Below are 20,918 nucleotides of genomic sequence, written 5' to 3'. Positions count from 1 at the left end.
TATCTGGTTTTAATGTCCATTCTAGAATGGAGAGTGTGCAAAGCTGTCATCAAGGCAAAGGGTGGCTATTTGAATAATCTCAAATATAAAATATATTTTGATTTGATTAACACTTTTTTGGTTACTACATGATTCCATATGGGTTATTTCATAGTTTTGATGTATTCACTATTATTCTACAATGTAGAAAATAGTCAAAATAAAGAAAAACCCTTGAATGAGTAGTTGTCTCCAAACTTTTCACTGGTACTGTATGTGGCTGGGTGCTTGCGCCAGCGACACAGAGCTGTATAGACAACATCAAACATGTGCATTTAACATCAAGGGCATCCTTCTCCAGACGTTGGTCACACACAGACAGAAAGGCTTGTTGTGTAACTAATTGAGCGCTTTAGAGTAGCGGTGTGTAAATACGTATTAGGGGGGCAGCGGGTTGTGTTGTTATGTTCATTAAGACATTCTTGTGCGGATTGGGGCAAGAGAGTGAGAGAGCTTTACATAATTGCATGCATGCTTTTTCACGTGAAATGCCCCTTTAAAAGTGCAATCAGTTAGGTTAGATGCACATTATAAAGCAAGCGGACAGTGAAGAGTAAGTAGATCTGTGATTTTTGCACTTTACTGGTGTGAAAAATAGCATTGAAGATGGTGTCTTCCTACACTTTACCGGATGGTTTCTCGGACTTCGACGTGTTCTCTTTGGGATCTTGTCTGCTAGTGGAGGGTGAGTGTCGCATTTCTGATGGAATTCATCCAAAACATTATTATTGTTTAAACAGCCCTTCAAAAGAAAACGTACCTGCTTTCATTTTCACTTCTCAAGGAATATGCGCTCTGCCACTGTGTTTATAACCTATTCTGTGTTATGTCCCCTAAAGGTCTTCTGGGATTCTTCCTGAATGCTGTGACAGTCGCTGCTTTTCTCAAAATAAGAGAACTGAGAACCCCCAGCAATTTCCTAGTCTTGAGCTTGGCATTGGCCGATATGGGTATCTCTGCGAATGCAACCATTGCCGCTTTCTCCAGTTTTCTGAGGTGAGTGACATAGCATACTAATCCACCTTATTCACTTTTTACTCACACTCACTCATTGTTGCAACGTTTTGCCACTGTGAAATATCATGAATTGAATGGAATATTTTACATAGAAAGGTTCAGAACTTTTGATAAACATGACAGTACAGTTGAAAAATATATGGCAAATAGAAATCCTATATGGATGGTGTTGAGATAGATGGGTGGTGTTGAATGGAGTTGAAGGATGGGACTAATAACAACAACTAATAACAAGATAACTAATAATGTAAGCATACTGTGCCCATAATAAATATATAGGTTGGGAGCTTTTGTGAAAGAGCACAGTTAGAAAGATATGGCATATAGAAGCAAACCGGATGGACATCATGAAAATGATTGGAGAGGTTGATAGTAGAAGAAGTTAAGGATAAAAAACTAACAAAATATAATTCTTGTAAAATTGACTGTGTCCATAAAATGTACGGAAGTAGAGGCCTAAGCATTGTTGTTCACTAGTTTACTCCAATTAAGGAAAGGGTGGTGGGGTTGTAAAGTAATAAAGGGGAATATATATATATTTTAAAGGGTATGTATATAAAAACATGGGGGATTGGAAGTGATGCAGACAATTACATCGATGGAAGTTACAATATTAAGCTGATCTACCCCCTAAAAAAATTCTCTCTCTCTCTCTCTCTCTCTCTCTCTCTCTCTCTCTCTTCTCCTCCTCTCTCTCTCTCTCTCTCTCTCTCTCTCTCTCTCTCTCTCTCTCTCTCTTCTCTCTCTCTCTCTCTCTCTCTCTCTCTCTCTCTCTCTCCTCTCTCTCTCTCTCTCTCTCTCTCCTCTCATCTCTCTCTCCTCTCTCTCTCCTCTCTCATCTCTCTCTCTCTCTCTCTCTCTCTCCTCTCTCTCTCTCTCTCTCTCTCTCTCTCTCTCTCTCTCTCTCTCTCTCTCTCTCTCTCTCTCTCTCTCTCTCTCTCTCTCTCTCTCTCTCTCTCCTCTCGGCAAAGACCAACGGGGGAAGGGTCATAACAGACCTCCCGGGGACTGTGCTGTGATGCATAAAGGAGGAGGATTTAGAACTCTGTAATCGGGGGGATGAACAAAGATGTTCTGTTTAGGATTAAAACAGGCACCAGATTCACTTCAAATTCAAAATGGTTATTAATAGATGACCGTGGCCAATGCAAAAGATCACAAACAGACACTCGCCTTCCCTGCGGTCTAGTTCTATGCACTGTAAAGCGTTTGCCATGAATTTGACTGTATCTTACAGGCAGTTCGGTGGTGAGTAAAATTCTGTATTTCATATTACAGTACACCTACTGTAATATAAATACAGTATCAAAGCAAGTACTGTGTAATGACACACAGTACACTACGTAAATTGACTGTACACTTGACTGTATTATACTGTAAAAAAGTAAATGCTACCATAATTGGAATTGATTAATTATTGGATGAATGAAATTCATTGAGGGGAGGAGTTTGTATTTCATTGTAATTATAAGAGATTGGTGCAAGCAGGTTGTCTGCTAGGTAAAGTGTTTTCACATATATTAAAGAAAATGTTGTGTTTTATATCACTTGCACTTCTAGAGGCCTTCTCAAATGCTTCCAAACTGGCAGCAACTACAGGGCAAAACAGACCAAAAGGACATGACATAATGCTCAACCATTAAAGGATTGAGACTTGCTGCCATTCTAATCTGTTGACTATACATTTTAAATTGATGGGGCACTATAACCACAAAATAGTTAAATTGGTACAGCATTCTCACTCACGGGTGCAACAAATATAGCCTCTACAAGGTACGCCTCAAAATATGTTAATGAGCCAGAAACAACCATACCATGCATACCTTAGTGGTCAAAAGGTTTTTGGCGCTCAAAAGATATGGTATGGTACTGCATTCTGTGAGGTGGAATTACATTCAATGTAAGTCGCTCTGGATAAGAGCGTCTGCTAAATGACTTAAATGTAATGTAAAATACAGCAAATTTCCCACAATGCACCATCATTTACAGTATGCTGTAGTAAAACGTTTGAGTTCATTTTTACTGTTGATAATACTAAAAATTACCATATAGTAGTCCCCTGTAGCTCAGTTGGTAGAGCATGGCTCTTGCAACGCCAGGGTTGTGGGTTCGTTTCCCACGGGGGGCCAATATGAAAATGTATGCACTCACTAACTGTAAGTTGCTCTGGATAAGAGTGTCTGTTAAATGACTAAAATGTAAATATAAATTACAGTTTTCCGTTACAGTGTGCTCTACCAGTCTAACCATTCGTTGTTGAGCATTATAAAAAGCATTCAAAACCAGCTAAACAGATAGGCTACTCACAGAACATAATGTTAAGGCCTAATGTATTGTCTTTCCCCCTCTTTACTTCTGTATGCCCTTCTCCAGGTACTGGCCCTATGGCTCTGATGGCTGCCAGACTCACGGCTTCCAGGGTTTCGTGACAGCTCTCGCCAGCATCCACTTCATTGCTGCCATCGCATGGGACAGATACCATCAGTACTGCACAAGTAAGTGGCATGAGTCTCATAGGTCTCATACATCTCCACAGACACACGCACGCACACACACACACACACATACACAAACACACACAGACACACACACACACACACATCCATTCCCAACAACAAATGCACAAACACACACTAAACAGGACTAATCTTTGTGTGCAGTTGTTCTTGGGGCCTCACAGCATCCTAAGAGGCCATCTGGCCTTTAGCCTAAGAGTCTATTGGTCTGTTAGGAGTTCACTCATCTACATGGTTTTAAAGACCTCTCACAAAGACATAATCTGCAGATTACACCCACACTGACACCCTTTCTATTGTGTTATGACCCTGTCAAACTAAACACTTAGTGTACAAAACATTAAGCTATGATCCCTTATTGATGTCACTTGTTAAATCCACTTCAATTAGTGTAGATGAAGCGGAGGAGACAGGTTAAAGAAGGATTTTTAAGCTTTAAGACAATTGAGACATGGATTGTTTATGTGTGCCATTCAGAGGGTGAATGGGCAAGACAAAATATTTAAGTGGCTTTGAACGGGTATGGTAGTAGGTGCCAAGTGCTCCGGTTTGTGTCAAGAACTGCAACGCTGCTGGGTTTTTCACGCTCAACAGATTCCGGTGTGTATCAAGAATGGTCCACCACCCAAAGGACACCCAGCCAACTTGACACAACTGTGGGAAGCATTGGAGTCAACATGCACCAGCATCCCTGTGGAACGTTTTAGAGACCTTGTAGAGTCCATGCCCCGATGAATTAAGGCTGTTCTGAGGTCAATAGGGGAGGTGCATCTCAATATTAGGAAGGTGTCCTTAATGTTTTGTACACTCAGTGTACAGTATGTCTGAGAGCAATATGAGGTATACAGTACCACAATGACCAGAAGTGACCAAGCTTCTGTTAGAGAAAGCTACAGTATGTGGCCAACCACTGGTCAATGGAAAGCATTTTGTTTAGTAGTATTTCAAACAAATAGTAAACCAACATTAACCATGTTGAGCTTAGGCCTACTCCAAAACATGGATCAACATGGAATGTATCATGTTACTTGGTCCTGCCATACAACATTTTTTACATGTGTTAATAATACAATAATTACACAATAACACATTTTACTGTAACCCAAATTGAATTGTAACGCATTAAAAATGCATTATAGTCTTTGCTTTCACAAACACCTGAAAAGCAAGTTTGAAGTACATTTTCCATCCCTAAATACATTTAAAATGTATTGCAAACAGGTTATGAAGTCATTTCACGTGACATTTCATTTGATGTGTTGTACAGTGCATTCGGAAACTATTCAGACCCCTTGACTTTTTCCACATTTTGTTACGTTAGCCTTATTCTAAAATTGATTAAATTGTTTTTTCCTCATCAATCTACACACAATACCCCATAATGACAAAGCACAAACAGGTTTTTAGAAATGTTTGCAAAACAAAACAAACAACTGACATATCACATTTACATTAAGTATTCAGTACCCTTTACTCTGTACTTTGTTGAAGCACCTTTGGCAGCGATTACAGCCTCGAGTCTTCTTGGGTATGACGCTACAAGCTTGGCACACCTGTATTTGGGAGTTTCTCCCATTCTTCTCTGCAGATCCTGTCAGGTTGTATGGGAGCGTCGCTGCACAACAATTTTCAGGTCTCTCCAGAGATGTTTGATCGGGTTCAAGTCCGGGCTCTGGCTGGGCCACTCAAGGACATTCAGAAACCTGTCCCAAAGCCACTCCTGCGTTGTCTTGGCTGTGTGTTTAGGGTCATTGTCCTGTTGGAAGGTGAACCTTCACCCCAGTCTGAGGTCCTGAGCAGGTTTTCATCAAGGATCTCTCTGTACTTTGCTCCGTTCATCTGTCCCTCAATCCTGACTAGTCTCCCAGTCCCTGCCGCTGAAAAACATCTCCCCAGCATGATGCTGCCACCACCATGCTTCACCATAGGGATGGTGCCAGGTTTCCTCCATACGTGACGCTTGGCATTAAGGCCAAAGAGTTCAATCTTGGTTTCATCAGACCAGAGAATCTTGTTTCTCATTGTCTGAGAGTCCTTTAGGTGCCTTTTGGCAAACTCCAAGCGGGCTGTCATGTGCATTTTACTGAGGAGTGGCTTCCATCTGGCCACTCTACCATAAAGGCCTGATTGGTGGAGTGCTGCAGAAATGGTTGTCATTCTGGAGGGTACTCCTATCTCCACAGAGGACTCTGGAGCTCTGTCAGAGTGACCATCGGGTTCTTGGTCACCTCCCTGACCAAGGCCCTTCTCCCCCGATTGCTCAGTTTGGCCGGGCAGCCAGCTCTAGGAAGAGTCTAGGTGGTTCCAAACTTCTTTCACTATGTTCTTGGGGACCTTCAATGCTGCAGAATTTTTTTGGTATCCTTTCCCAGATGTGCGCCTAGACACAATCCTGTCTCGGAGCTCTACGGACAATTCCTTCGAAATCATGGCTTGGTTTTTGTTCTGACATGCACTGTCAACTGTGGGACCTTATATAGATAGGTGTGTGCCTTTCCAAATCATGTCTAATTCATTGAATTTACCACAGGTGGACTCCAATCAAGTTGTAGAAACATCTCAAGGATGATCAATGGAAACAGGATGCACCTGAGCTCAATTTCGAGTCTCATAGCAAAGGGTCTGAATACTTATGTAAATAAGGTATTTCTGTTTTTTATTTTTCATAAATTAGCAAACATTTCTAAAAACCTGTTTTCCCTTTGTCATTATGGGTTATTGTGCACAGCACACACTTTTACTGTCACGCTCCATTCCAATTGGAAGTAGTAATTCCATAAATTTGAATCTATTCTAATCATCCCACTTCTATGGTTTCTGTAGATTATTGAAATAGAGTATTCTAATCATTGTATTTCTATGGTTGTGCTTCTCATCAGGGACGAAGCTACAGTGGAGCAGTGCTATCACTCTGGCTATTTTCATCTGGCTGTTCACCGCCTTCTGGTCTGCCATGCCCCTCATCGGCTGGGGAGAGTATGACTACGAACCCCTCAGGACCTGCTGTACCCTGGACTACAGCAAAGGAGACAGGTAACAAACACACCCACATTTCAAGTTTTTAATGTCACATGCACAGGTACAGTGAAATACCTTTCTTGTAATCTCTAAACCCGACAATGCAATAATCAATAACAATATAATACTACAAATAACAAGGTAGAAGAAAAACACACGAGATATAAAAATAAGAAGAAGAAGAACACGATAAAGTAAGTAAGAATATTATATACAGGGACAGTTCCAGTTCCATATTTACAATATGCAGGGATACTGGAGTGATAGAGGTAGATATGTATAGGGGTAAGGTGACTAGGTAACAGGATATATGATAAACAGAGTAGCATCAGTGTATATGATGATTGTATGTGAGTGGGTGTGTGTAGAATCAGTACAAATGTATGTGCATATTATGTGTGTGTAAGCAAATGATGGAGTGAGGGTTTGTATGTGTGTTGAAGTATCAGTGTGCGTAGTGTGTAGGGCCCTGTGAGTGTGCATAGAGACAGCGCAAAAATAAGAATAAAATACAAAGCTAAACTCAGATAGTCTGTGTAGCCATTTTGTTAGCTATTTAGTTAGCTATGGAGCAGTCATATGGCATGGGAATAGAAGCTGTTCAGGAGCCTGTTGATGTCACCCACTCACATGCACACAAAAGCCCATTCTGATGGGACCACCAAGTGCTAACAGTCAGTATCTGGATAACATGTGTGAAATGCTTGATAATGTATGTGATATCAATAGAGAGGTATATTTTCTGGGTGATTTAAATATTGACTGGCTTTCATCAGGCTGCCCACTCAAGAGAAAGCTTCAAACTAACTAGTGCCTGCAACCTGGTTCAGGTTATCAATCAACCTACCATGGTAGTTACAAACAGCACAGGAATCAAATCATCAACATGTATTGATCACATCTTTACTAACGCTGCAGAAATTTGTTTGAAAGCATTATCCAAATCCATCGGATGTAGTGATCACAATATAGTAGCCATATCTAGCAAAACGTTCCAAACGCTGGGCCTAATATAGTGTATACGAGATCATACAATATGCTTTGTAGCGATTCCTATGTTGTTGATGTAAATAATATTTGTTGGTGTGTAATGAGGAGCAACCAGACGCTGCACTTGACACATTTATGAAATTGCTTATCCCAGTTACTAAAAAGCATGCACCCATTAAGAAAATGACTGTAAAAACTGTAAAATTTTGAAAAATGGTATGGTTGAGAGTGATAAGGCAAAATAAATGGAAAATAGGTCTGGCTGTACAACCGATTGGCAAACGTACTGCAAATTGAGAAACCATGTGACTAAACTGAATAAAAAGAAGAAGAAACTACACTATGAAACAAAGATACAGTGGGGGGAAAAAGTATTTAGTCAGCCACCAATTGTGCAAGTTCTCGCACTTAAAAAGATGAGAGAGGCCTGTAATTTTCATCATAGGTACACGTCAACTGTGACAGACAAATTGAGGAAAAAAAATCCAGAAAATCACATTTTAGGATTTTAATAAATGTATTTGCAAATTATGGTGGAAAATAAGTATTTGGTCACCTACAAACAAGCAAGATTTCTGGCTCTCACAGACCTGTAACTTCTTCTTTAAGAGGCTCCTCTGTCCTCCACTCGTTACCTGTATTAATGGCACCTGTTTGAACTTGTTATCAGTATAAAAGACACCTGTCCACAACCTCAAACAGTCACACTCCAAACTCCACTATGGCCAAGACCAAAGAGCTGTCAAAGGACACCAGAAACAAAATTGTAGACCTGCACCAGGCTGGGAAGACTGAATCTGCAATAGGTAAGCAGCTTGGTTTGAAGAAATCAACTGTGGGAGCAATTATTAGGAAATGGAAGACTTACAAGACCACTGATAATCTCCCTCGATCCCAAGATCTCACCCTGTGGGGTCAAAATGATCACAAGAACGGTGAGAAAAAATCCCAGAACCACACAGGGGGACCTAGTGAATGACCTGCAGAGAGCTGGGACCAAAGTAACAAAGCCTACAATCAGTAACACACTACGCCGCCAGGGACTCAAATCCTGCAGTGCAAGACGTGTCCCCCTGCTTAAGCCAGTACATGTCCAGGCCCGTCTGAAGTTTGCTAGAGTGCATTTGGATGATCCAGAAGAGGATTGGGAGAATGTCATATGGTCAGATGAAACCAAAATAGAACTTTTTGTTGAAAACTCAACTTGTCGTGTTTGGAGGACAAATAATGCTGAGTTGCATCCAAAGAACACCATACCTACTGTGAAGCATGGGGGTGGAAACATCATGCTTTGGGGCTCTTTTTCTGCAAAGGGACCAGGACGACTTATCCGTGTAAAGGAAAGAATGAATGGGGCCATGTATCGTGAGATTTTGAGTGAAAACCTCCTTTCATCAGCAAGGGCATTGAAGATGAAACGTGGCTGGGTCTTTCAGCACGACAATGATCCCAAACACACTGCCCGGGCAACGAAGGAGTGGCTTCGTAAGAAGCATTTCAAGGTCCTGGAGTGGCCTAGCCAGTCTCCAGATCTCAACCCCATAGAAAATCTTTGGAGGGAGTTGAAAGTCTGTGTTGCCCAGCGACAGCCCCAAAACATCACTGCTCTAGAGATCTGCATGGAGGAATGGGCCAAAATAACAGCAACAGTGTGTGAAAACCTTGTGAAGACTTACAGAAAACGTTTGACCTGTGTCATTGCCAAATACTTATTTTCCACCATAATTTGCAAATAAATTCATAAAAAATCCTACAATGTGATTTTCTTTTCTCATTTTGTCTGTCATAGTTGACGTGTACCTATGATGAAAATTACAGGCCTCTCATCTTTTTAAGTGGGAGAACTTGCACAATTGGTGGCTGACTAAATACTTTTTTCCCCCACTGTAAATGACATAAAGAATGATAGTAAACAGCTTTGGAGCACCTTAAATGAAATTTTGGGCAAAAAGGCAAACTCCGCTCCATCATTCATTGAATCAGATGGCTCATTCATTACAAAACCCACTGATATTGCCAACTACTTTAATGATTTTTTCATTGGCAAGATTAGCAAACTTAGGTATGACATGCCAGCAACAAATGCTGACACTACACATCCAAGTATATCTGACCAAATTATGAAAGACAAGCATTTTAATGTTGAATTCTGTAAAGTAAGTGTGGAAGAGGTGAAAAAAGTATTGTCCATCAACTGGGGTCTGAAAACATGGATGGAAAATTACTTAGGATAATAGCGGATGGTATTGCCACTCCTATTTGCCATATCTTCAATTTAAGCCTACTAGAAAGTGTGTGCCCTCAGGCCTGGAGGGGAGCAAAAGTTATTCCCCTACCTTAGGATAGTAAAGCCCCCTTTACTGGCTCAAATAACCGACCAATCAGCCTGTTACCAATTCTTAGTAAACTATTGGAAGAAATTGTGTTTGACCAGATACAATGCTATTTTACAGTAAACAAATTGACAACATAATTTTAGCATGATTATAGGGAAGGACATTCAACAAGCACAGCACTTACACAAATGACTGATGATTGGCTGAGAGAAATTGATGATAAAAAGATTGTGGGGGCTGTTTTGTTAGACTTCAGTGCAGCTTTTGACATTGTCGATCATAGTCTGTTGTTGGAAAAACGTATGTGTTATGGCTTTACACCCCCTGCTATATTGTCAATAAAGAGTTCCCTGTCTTCTTTAATGGAAGCTTCTCCAACTAAATCCAGGTAGAATCAGGAAATCCCCAGGGCAGCCCCTTACTATTTTCAATCTTTACTAACGACATGCCACTGGCTTTTAGTAAAGCCAGTGTGTCTATGTATGCAGATGACTCAACAAAATACATGTCAGCTACCACAGTGACTGAAATGACTGCAACACTTAACAAAGAGCTGCAGATAGTTTCAGAATGGGTGGCAAGGAATAAGTTAGTCCTAAATATTTCAAAAACTAAAAGCATTGTATTTTGGACAAATCATTCACTAAACCCTAAACATCAACTAAATCTTGTAATAAATAATGTGGTAATTGAGCGAGTTGAGGAGACTAAACTGCTCGGAGTAACCCTGTATTGTAAACTTTCATTGTTAAAACATATTGATTCAACAGTAGCTAGAATGGGGAGAAGTCTGTCCATAAAAAGCGCTGCTCTGCATTCTTAACAGCACTATCAACAAGGCAGGTCCTACAGGCCCTAGTTTTGTCACACTTGGACTACTGTTCAGTCGTGTGGTCAGGTGCCACAAAGAGGGATTGTAATTGGCTCAGAACAGGGCTGCACGGTGGCCCTTGGATGTACACAGACATTAATAATATGCATGTCAATCTCTCCTGGCTCAAAGTGGAGGAGAGATTGACTTCATCACTACTTGTATTTGTGAGAAGTATTGACATGTTGAATGCACTGAGCCGCCTGTTTGAACTACTGGCACACAGCTCGGACACCCATGCATACCCCACAAGACATGCCACCAGAGGTCTCTTCACAGTCCCCAAGTCCAGAACAGACTATGGGAGGCGCACAGTACTACATAGAGCCATGACTACATGGAACTCTATTCCACATCAAGTAACTCATGCAAGCAGTAAAATTAGATTTAAAAAACAGATAATATTTTTTTTTAGATATGTGGTAGTAGAGTAGGGGCCTGAGGGCACACACTTAAAATGATGTGAAATTTGTTCTAAATGTATTGTAATGTTTTTAAAAATGTATAACTTCCTTAATTTTGCTGGACCCCAGGAAGTGTAGCTGCTGCCTTGGCAGCAGCTAATGGGGATCCATAATAAATACAAATAAATACAAATGGACTACAGCAAGGGAGACAGGTAACACACACACACACAACTTTACATATTGCAAAAAGACTGACCGATGGACAGACAGACACACACACACACAAATACACAAAAACATGGCCTACAACAAGGGTGACAAGTAACACACACATACAAATCATAAATACATCAAATCATTGCTAAAACCTTCAGCCCTGCCATGTCTAGCCAAACATCAATCTTAGTACAGTACCTGGTTTTACAGACACTCATCAGACTTAGAGTATTGTCTCTTTCTGTAGTGTAAAACATTCATCTTGGCTCCCAGGTGCACTTGTTTCATAACATCCTGTGTTCTTTCTTCTCCTAAACAGGAACTATGTGTCCTACCTAATCCCCATGGCCATTTTCAACATGGCCATCCAGACCTTTGTTGTCATGTCCTCCTACCAGTCCATCGGCCAGAAATTCAAGAAGACCGGAAACCCCAGGGTAAGAAGCATGTCTGCTATTATTTTCATACAGGGCTAGGCCCTGTTCCAATACTGTATTTGTATGTATTATGGATCCCCATTAGCTTCTGCCAAGGCAGCAGCTACTCTTCCTGGGGTCCAGCAAAATTAAGGCAATTTTAAAAACATTACAATACATTCACAACATATTTCACTACACATTAAGGGTGTGCCCTCAGGCCACTACTATACTACCACATATCTACAACACAAAATCCATGTGTACGTGTGTGTATAGTGCGTATGTTATCGCGTGTATGTATGCATGTGTCTGTGCCTGTGTTTGTGTCTCTTCACAGTCCCCGCTGTTCCATAAGGTGTATTTTTATCTGTTTTTTAAATCTAATTTTACTGCTTGCATGAGTTACTTGATGTGGATTAGAGTTCCATGTAGTCATGGCTCTATGTAGTACTGTGCGCCTCCCATAGTCTGTTCTGGACTTGGGGACTGTGAAGAGACCTCTGGTGGTATGTCTTGTGGGGTATGCATAGTTGTCCGAGCTGTGTGCCAGTAGTTCAGACAGCTCGGTTCATTCAACATGTCAATACCTCTCACAAATACAAGTAGTGATGAAGTCAATCTCTCCTCCATTTTGAGCCAGGAGAGATTGACATTTATATTATTAACATGCATATTATTATTAACTAACTTATTCCTTGCCACCCATTCTGAAACTAACTGTAGTTCTTTGTTAAGTGTTGCAGTCATTTCAGTCACTGTAGTAGCTGACGTGTATAGTGTTGAGTCATCCGCATACATAGACACATTGGCTTTACACAAAGCCAGTGGCATGTCATTAGTAATGTTTTAAAAAAGTAAGGGGTCTAGACAGCTGCCCTGGGCAATTCCTGATTCTACCTGGATTATGTTGGAGAGGCTTCCATTAAAGAACAACCTCTGTCAACATGCACAATCCCTATAGCGCCAATGTTAATCTATTTCGTTTTTCAGCCCTGCAAGGTGTAGAGCATCAAGGCCCCCCGGCACAGTGCCGCCACTGTGCCATAAAAGGAAGCCAGCCACTGTGCCGTAAAAGGAAGCCACTGTTCTGTTAAATAGACACAGTAGACTATACGACTATACATAGGTCCCTCGGGACTGGAGGGACTGAATCAAGTTGCCTCTCCATCTATATGTTGCATAAGCCATTTACTCACGGTGGTGTAGCTAGGTCTAAGACCGCGCTAGCCGGAGCACAAAGGTGACTATGCTGCAGGAAAGAGTGAGCTCTTCTCACTAAGGCAGCACTATTACTGTTATGTAACCTTAAAATAGCATCACTCACACACATACATGCTCTCTCTCTCTCACACACACACACACACACACACACAGACATCCAATACCTGAAATGCACGCATCAGGTCATCATTATTTTGGAAACACAAATACAGAAAACAAAGCCCCCTCTCCTCTCAGATGCCCCTGACAAACAGAGTGTTGGGTTTCTACTAGGAATGTCTACAAAACTGTAAACAACTATGTAATTAACATTCCTGTATGGATACAAAGGTTGTACACATGGTAAGTGGCAATGCAGTCTTTGTGTCATGTGTACTCAAAAAGAACACATACGCAAACAAACCTGTTATCCCCAAGAATATTGCAGTATGAGTATGAAACATGGGATTACTCTGAGTGGTCAGTGAACAACGTTTCCCTGTGTACCTGTTTTGGTGCATGATGTCTTTGTTTACGAGCTGAACTTGGAGTTGAGTTGATTATGAAATTATGGTAAGCCAGATATTGTGTTTCTATCCCAGCCGTTATCCAATGCTTGTGACCAGACCGTCACACGCATGTAAGCCCCATGATCCGAGATGTTTTTTTCTTTTTTCTTCTCTTCATGGTTGAAGAGTAACAATCCCTTCTCTCTCTATCTCCCTCTCTCTCTCTCACCATCTCTGTTCTCTCTCTCCCTCAATTCAATTCAATACAATTCAAAAGGCTTTTTTATGGATAAGTATAACCACATACATTAGTATAACCACATACATTACCAGAGCAAACATAGAGGAAAATATTAAATCAATGATGATGGAAATACCGCTTGACTTATTCCACATTTTCTTGTGTTACAGCCTGAATTCAAAATTATTTTGTTGTTATTTTGATAGTTTTTCCTCACCCATCTACACACAATACCCCATAATGACAAAGTTAAAACATGCTTTTAGAAAATGTTGCACATTTATTGAAGAAATACAGAAATATCTATTTCACATAAGTATTCACACCCCTGAGACAATACTTTGTAGAAGCACCTTTGGCAGCAATTACAGCTGTGACTCTTTCTGGGTAAGTCTCTAAGAGCTTTCCACACCAGGATTGTGCAACATTTGCCCATTATTCTCTTAAAATTATTCAAGCTCGGTTAAATTGGTTGTTGATCATTGCTAGACAACCATTTTCAGGTCTTGCCATAGATGTCCAAGTAGATTTAAGTCACAGCTGTAACTAGACCACTCAGGAACATTCACTGTCTTCTTGGTAAGCAACTCCAGTGTAGATTTGGCCTTGTGTTTTATGTTATTGTCCTGCTGAAAGGTGAATTCATCTCCCAGTTTCTGTTGGAAAGCAGACTGAACCAGCTTTTCCTCTAGGATATTGCCTCTGTTTAGCTCCATTCCTTTAATTTTTTATCCTGAAAAACTCCACCGTGTCCTTAACGATGACAAGCATACCCATAACATGATGCTCGAAAATATGGAGAGTGGTACTCAGTAATGTGTTGTATTGGATTTGCCCCAAACTTAACACTTTATATTCAGGGCAAAAAGTTATTTGCTTTGCCAATTTTTTTTGCAGTACTACTTTAGTGCCTTGTTGCAAACAGGATGCATGTTTTTACTCCTGAACTTATTTAGGCTTGCTATAACAAAGTGGTTGAATACTTATTGACTAAAGACATGTCAGCTTTTCATTTAAAATACATTTGTAAACATTTCCACTTTGACATTGAGGTATTGTGTGTAGGCCAGTGACAAAACAAATCTCTATTTAATCCATTTTAAATTCAGACAGTAACACAACAAAATTAGGAAAAAGTCAAGGGGTGTGAAGACTTTCTGAAGGCACTGTAAGTAATATACTGTCAATCTCTCTACAGTTTAACACTGCCACTCCTCTGAAGACATTTTTGTTCTGCTGGGGACCCTATGGAGTCCTGGCCTTCTACGCTGCTGTTGAGAATGCCAACCTGGTCTCTCCCAAGATAAGGATGGTGAGGACAACACACACATGCGCACACACACTGCATCTAATCTGACAGTAAACTTCATATACATTTCTCAAGGTCATATGTGCATGCCAAAGGTATTCTACTCCATTGACCAAATACACTAACACCCTACAGCAAATTAGAATTAGAAAGCAATACTCATGGCTTCTGTGTAATATAGTAGTCATTAATCGCACTGCTTGATTATATAAAGTGCATTCGGAAATTATTCAGACCCCTTGATTTATTCCACATTTTGTTACGTTACAGCCTTATTCTAAAATGGATAACATTGTTTTTTCCCCTCATCAATCTACACACAATACCCCATAATGACAAAGCAAAAATAGGGTTAAATTTTTATTTATTTAAATGTATTAAAAATAGAAAACTGAAATATCACATTTACATAAGTATTCAGACCCTTTACTCAGTACTTTGTTGAAGAACCATTGGCAGCGATTACAGCCTTGAGTCTTCTTGGGTATGATGCTCAAGCTTGGCACACCTGTATTTGGGGAGTTTCTCCCATTCTTCTTTGCAGATCCTCTCAAGCTCTGTCAGGTTGGATGGGGAGTGTCGCTGCACAGCTATTTTCAGGTCTCTCCAGACATGTTCGAACGGGTTCAAGTCCGGGCTCTGGCTGGGCCACTCAAGGACAGAGACTTTTCCCGAAGTCGCTCCTGCGTTGTCTTGGCTGTGTGCTTAGGGTTGTTGTCCTATTGGAAGGTGAACCTTCGCCCCCAGGCTGAGGTCCTGAGCGCTCTGGAGCAGGTTTTCATCAAGGATTTCTCTGTACTTTGCTCCGTTTATCTTTGCCTTGATCCTGACTAGTCTCCCAGTCCTTGCCGCTGAAAAACATCACCACAGCATGACGCTGTCACCACCGTGCTTCTCCGTAGGGATGGTGCCAGGTTTCCTCCAAATGTGACGCTAGGGATTCAGGCCAAAGAGTTCAATCTTGGTTTCATCAGACCAGAGAATCTTGTTTCTCATGGTCTGAGAGTCCTTTAGGTGCCTTTTGGCAAACTCAAAGCGGGCTGTCATGTGCCTTTTACTGAGGAGTGGCTACCGTCTGGCCACTCTACCATAAAGGCCTGATTGGTGAAGGGCTGCAGAGATGGTTGTCCTTCTGGAAGGTTCTCCCATCACCACAGAGGAACTCTGGAGCTCTGTCAGAGTGACCATCGGGTTCTTGGTCACCTCCCTAACAAAGGCCCTTTTCCCCAGATTGCTCAGTATGGCCGGGCGGCCAGCTCTAGGAAGAGTCTTGATGGTTCTAAACTTCTTCCATTTAAGAATGAAGGCGGCCACTGTGTTCTTGGGGACCTTCAATGCTGCAGACATTTTTTGGTACCCTTCCCCATATCTGTGCCTCGACACAATCCTGTCTCGGAGCTCTACGGACAATTCCTTCGACCTCATGGCTTGGTTTTTGCTCTGACATGTACTGACAACTGTGGGACCTTATATAGACAGGTGTGTGCCTTTCTAAATTATGTCCAATCAATTGAATTTACCACAGGTGGACTCCAATCAAGTTGTTGAAACATCTCAAGGATGATCAATGGAAACAGGATGCACCTGAGCTCAATTCTGAGTCTCATAGCAAAGGGTCTGAATACTTACAGTGAGGGAAAAAAGTATTTGATCCCCTGCTGATTTTGTATGTTTGCCCACTGACAAAGAAATGATCAGTCTATAATTTTTAATGGAAGGTTTATTTGAACAGTGAGAGACAGAATGACAACAAAAAAATCCAGAAAAACGCATGTCAAAAAATGTTATAAATTGATTTGCATTTTAATGAGGGAAGTAAGTATTTGACCCCCTCTCAATCAGAAAGATTTCTGGCTCCCAGGTGTCTTTTATACAGGTAACGAGCTGAGATTAGGAGCACACTCTTAAAGGGAGTGCTCCTAATCTCAGCTTGTTACCTGTATAAAAGACACCTGTCCACAGAAGCAATCAATCAGATTCCAAACTCTCCACCATGGCCAAGACCAAAGAGCTCTCCAAGGATGTTAAGGACAAGATTGCAGACCTACACAAGGCTGGAATGGGCTACAAGACCATCGCCAAGCAGCTTGGTGAGAAGGTGCCTGCCTTACACAGGAAGCGGCACAGGTCCTAATCCAGGCACTTGTCATCTCCCGTCTGGATTACTGCAACTCGCTGTTGGCTGGGCTCCCTGCCTGTGCCATTAAACCCCTACAACTCATCCAGAATGCCGCAGCCCGTCTGGTGTTCAACCTTCCCAAGTTCTCTCACGTCACCCCGCTCCTCCGCACACTCCACTGGCTTCCAGTTGAAGCTCGCATCTGCTACAAGACCATGGTGCTTGCCTACGGAGCTGTGAGGGGAACGGCACCTCCGTACCTTCTGGCTCTGATCAGTCCCTACACCCAAACGAGGGCACTGCGTTCATCCACCTCTGGCCTGCTGGCTCCCCTACCTCTGCGGAAGCATAGTTCCCGCTCAGCCCAGTCAAAACTGTTCGCTGCTCTGGCACCCCAATGGTGGAACAAGCTCCCTCACGACGCCAGGACAGCGGAGTCACTCACCACCTTCCGGAGACATTTGAAACCCCACCTCTTTAAGGAATAAAGTTATAGGATAAAGTAATCCTTCTACCCCCCCCCCCCCCCCCCCCCCCCAAAAAAAAAAATAATAAATAAATAAAATTGTAAAGTGGTTATCCCACTGGCTATAAGGTGAATGCACCTATTTGTAAGTCGCTCTGGATAAGAGCGTCTGCTAAATGACGTAAATGTAAATAGGTGACAACCGTTGGTGCGATTATTCGCAAATGGAAGAAACACAAATAACTGTCAATCTCCCTCGACCTGGGGCTCCATGCAAGATCTCACCTCGTGGAGTTGCAATGATCATGAGAACTTTGAGGAATCAGCCCAGAACTACATGGGAGGATCTTGTCAATGATCTCAAGGCAGCTGGGACCATAGTCACCAAGAAAACAATTGGTAACACACTACGCCGTGAAGGACTGAAATCCTGCAGCGCCCGCAAGGTCCACCTGCTTAAGAAAGCACATATACAGGGCCGTCTGAAGTTTGCCAATGAACATCTGAATGATTCAGAGGAGAACTGGGTGAAAGTGTTGTGGTCATATGAGACTAAAATGGAGCTCTTTAGAATCAACTCAACTCGCCGTGTTTGGAGGAGGAGGAATGCTGCCTATGACCCTAAGAACACCATCCCCACCGTCAAACATGGAGGTGGAAACATTATGCTTTGGGAGTGTTTTTCTGGTAAGGGGACAGGACAACTTCACCGCATCAAAGGGACGATGGACAGGGCCATGTACCGTCAAATCTTGGGTGACAACCTCCTTCCCTCAGCCAGGGCATTGAAAATGGGTCGTGGATTGGTATTCCAGCATGACAATGACCCAAAACACACGTCCAAGGCAACAAAGGAGTGGCTCAAGAAGAAGCACATTAAGGTCCTGGAGTGGCCTAGCCAGTCTCCAGACCTTAATCCCATAGAAAATCTGTGGAGGGAGCTGAATGTTCGAGTTGCCAAACGTCAGCCTCGAAACCTTAATGACTTGGAGAAGATCTGCAAAGAGGAGTGGAACAAAATCCCTCCTGAGATGTGTGCAAACCTGGTGGCCAACTACAAGGGTCCAACGTGGTCCTCTGTAGCTCAGCTGGTAGAGCACGGCGCTTGTAACGCCAAGGTAGTGGGTTCGATCCCTGGGACCACCCATACACAAAAAAAAAAAAAAAATGTATGCACGCATGACTGTAAGTCGCTTTGGATAAAAGCGTCTGCTAAATGGCATATTATTATTATTATTATTACAAGAAACGTCTGACCTCTGTGATTGCCAACAAGGGTTTTGCCACCAAGTACTAAGTCATGTTTTGCAGAGGGGTCAAATACTTATTTCCCTCATTAAAATGCAAATCAATTTATAAGATTTTTGACATGCGTTGTTGTTGTTCTGTCTCTCACTGTTCAAATAAACCTACCATTAAAATTATAGACTGATCATGACTTTGTCAGTGGGCAAATGTACAAAATCAGCAGGGGATCAAATACTTTTTTCCCCCACTGTATGTAAATAAGGTATTTCTGTTTTTGATTTTTAATAAATGTTCAAACATTTCTAAAAACCTGTTTTCACTTTGTGATTATGGGGTATTGTCTGTAGATTGATGATTATTTCTATTTAATTCATTCATTTCAGAATAAGGCTGTAACGTAACAAAATGTGGAAAAAGTCAAGGAGTCTGAATACTTTCCGAATGCACTTTAACTCATGGTCCTTTGGTTCCCAAAGCAATGTACATTTAACACATACTTGTATAGTGTATGGCCCATTCAGGAATCAAGCTCACAACTCTGGTGTGCCAAATATCATTCTCCAACCAACTCAGTCATTCAACCCTCTATGTATATCTGTATTTTAACAAACTTGTTGTACAGTTCTTTGACACAAATGTACAATTTTATTTTACTTTTGAGCTAGTACTGAGACATTGACATTGCTATGTTTGGCCTTGTGTTTGCAGTTGGCTCCTATTCTGGCAAAGACCTCTCCTACCTTCAATGTTTTCCTGTACGCCCTGGGCAATGAGAACTACAGAGGCGGCATCTGGCAGTTCCTCACTGGGGAAAAGATTGAAGTGCTTCAAATTGAGAACAAGTTCAAATAAACTAAGCATGCGATAATCACACACACAAACTGTCCTCTTGGTTTTCTGACAGGTACGAATGTTGTTGTAGATTCGTTCATGTAAATCGACCTGGACTTGACTTCATTCATGGCAATGGACCTGGACTTGACTTCATTGTGTTTGTGTGTGTGTGTGTGTGTTGTGTAAGTGACATTTTAGTCATGGGTTAACGTGGAGTGTTGTGTTTGTTCTGGCATTGGGATATATTATATGTTCACTCTCTAGTTTAGGATGGGCAGTAGACACACGCCATGCCCAGACTGAGGCAAAACTATATTATTAGAAATTAGATATTACTATTATAAGTTATGACATATAATGATGAATTCCTGTCCAGCTCAAATATCCTAGAACATATTTCCTCTAAATGGACTAAAATAGATAATTTTTTAACACTACTTTAGTCTGCAGGTATAACGCTTCATCACTTGTTATGAGCATGTACGAGCCTTTATGATGTCTTATTATAACGCTTATAATACATTATGTCCCTGTAATTTAGTATTATGAGATGTTAATATAATGGGTCGTACATGTGTATAACAAAAGTTGCTCAAACAATACATTATAACCACATCAAAATGCATCATACTTGCAGGCTTTAGGCAAAGTGTTACCAATCTTTACACTCATCAAACATGATACTACTTTGCATTCCTTTGAAGCTGGATAAATTCATGTAAAGAGTAGAAATCCCCTGATATAAATCCTTTATAGCTCTAGTCCCAGTAGAAGCAAAATGGTCATCCAGAGATGGGGCATTCCAATCTTGCTTTGTAGGCTATAACAGGCAAAAGTTCTGGTTGAGCTACCAAGCAGAATTAGTAGAGCAGCAACACTCTGCAATCCTACCAAAAAGGGTGCTTTTCATGAAAACACAGCCCACCGGCCACCCTGAGATCATAAGAAAGAAAGAGATTTATTGTGCGTGCTCTTCTCTCCTACAGGCTTAGTTTAAAAGCCAGAAATTTAAAATGGTCTCCTTTTTCACATAGGAGTATTTTTTTTTGTTAGCACATCATTCACGTTAGAAAGAAAACTACTAAAATAGATTTTCATTGTTGACAGGTGATAAATGGTTGGACAGGTTATAACTGGTCATTGAAAGTAAGCAATCACCTTCA

At 41.4% G+C, this 20,918-nt stretch overlaps 1 protein-coding gene across 1 annotated transcript; it reads left to right on the top strand.

Annotated features, from left to right (window-relative positions):
- Window positions 1-645: 645 nt before the first annotated feature.
- LOC311132055 (RPE-retinal G protein-coupled receptor-like) lies at window positions 646-19,773 on the top strand (the record flags this gene model as incomplete). Its single annotated transcript, XM_084165223.1, has 7 exons — window positions 646-724; window positions 879-1,035; window positions 3,430-3,551; window positions 6,452-6,605; window positions 11,730-11,847; window positions 14,978-15,091; window positions 19,630-19,773. 7 exons carry the CDS (start codon window positions 646-648, stop codon window positions 19,771-19,773), a joined length of 888 nt encoding a protein of 295 aa, XP_084021349.1.
- Between the last annotated feature and the right edge of the window lie 1,145 nt (window positions 19,774-20,918).

The sequence above is a fragment of the Coregonus lavaretus genome (assembly GCF_964263955.1).
Source record: "Coregonus lavaretus genome assembly, chromosome: 1".
NCBI classification, from domain to species: Eukaryota; Metazoa; Chordata; class Actinopteri; order Salmoniformes; family Salmonidae; genus Coregonus; species Coregonus lavaretus.
Note: the sequence above shows the minus strand (reverse complement) of the source record. Positions and strands in the feature narration are given on the sequence as shown.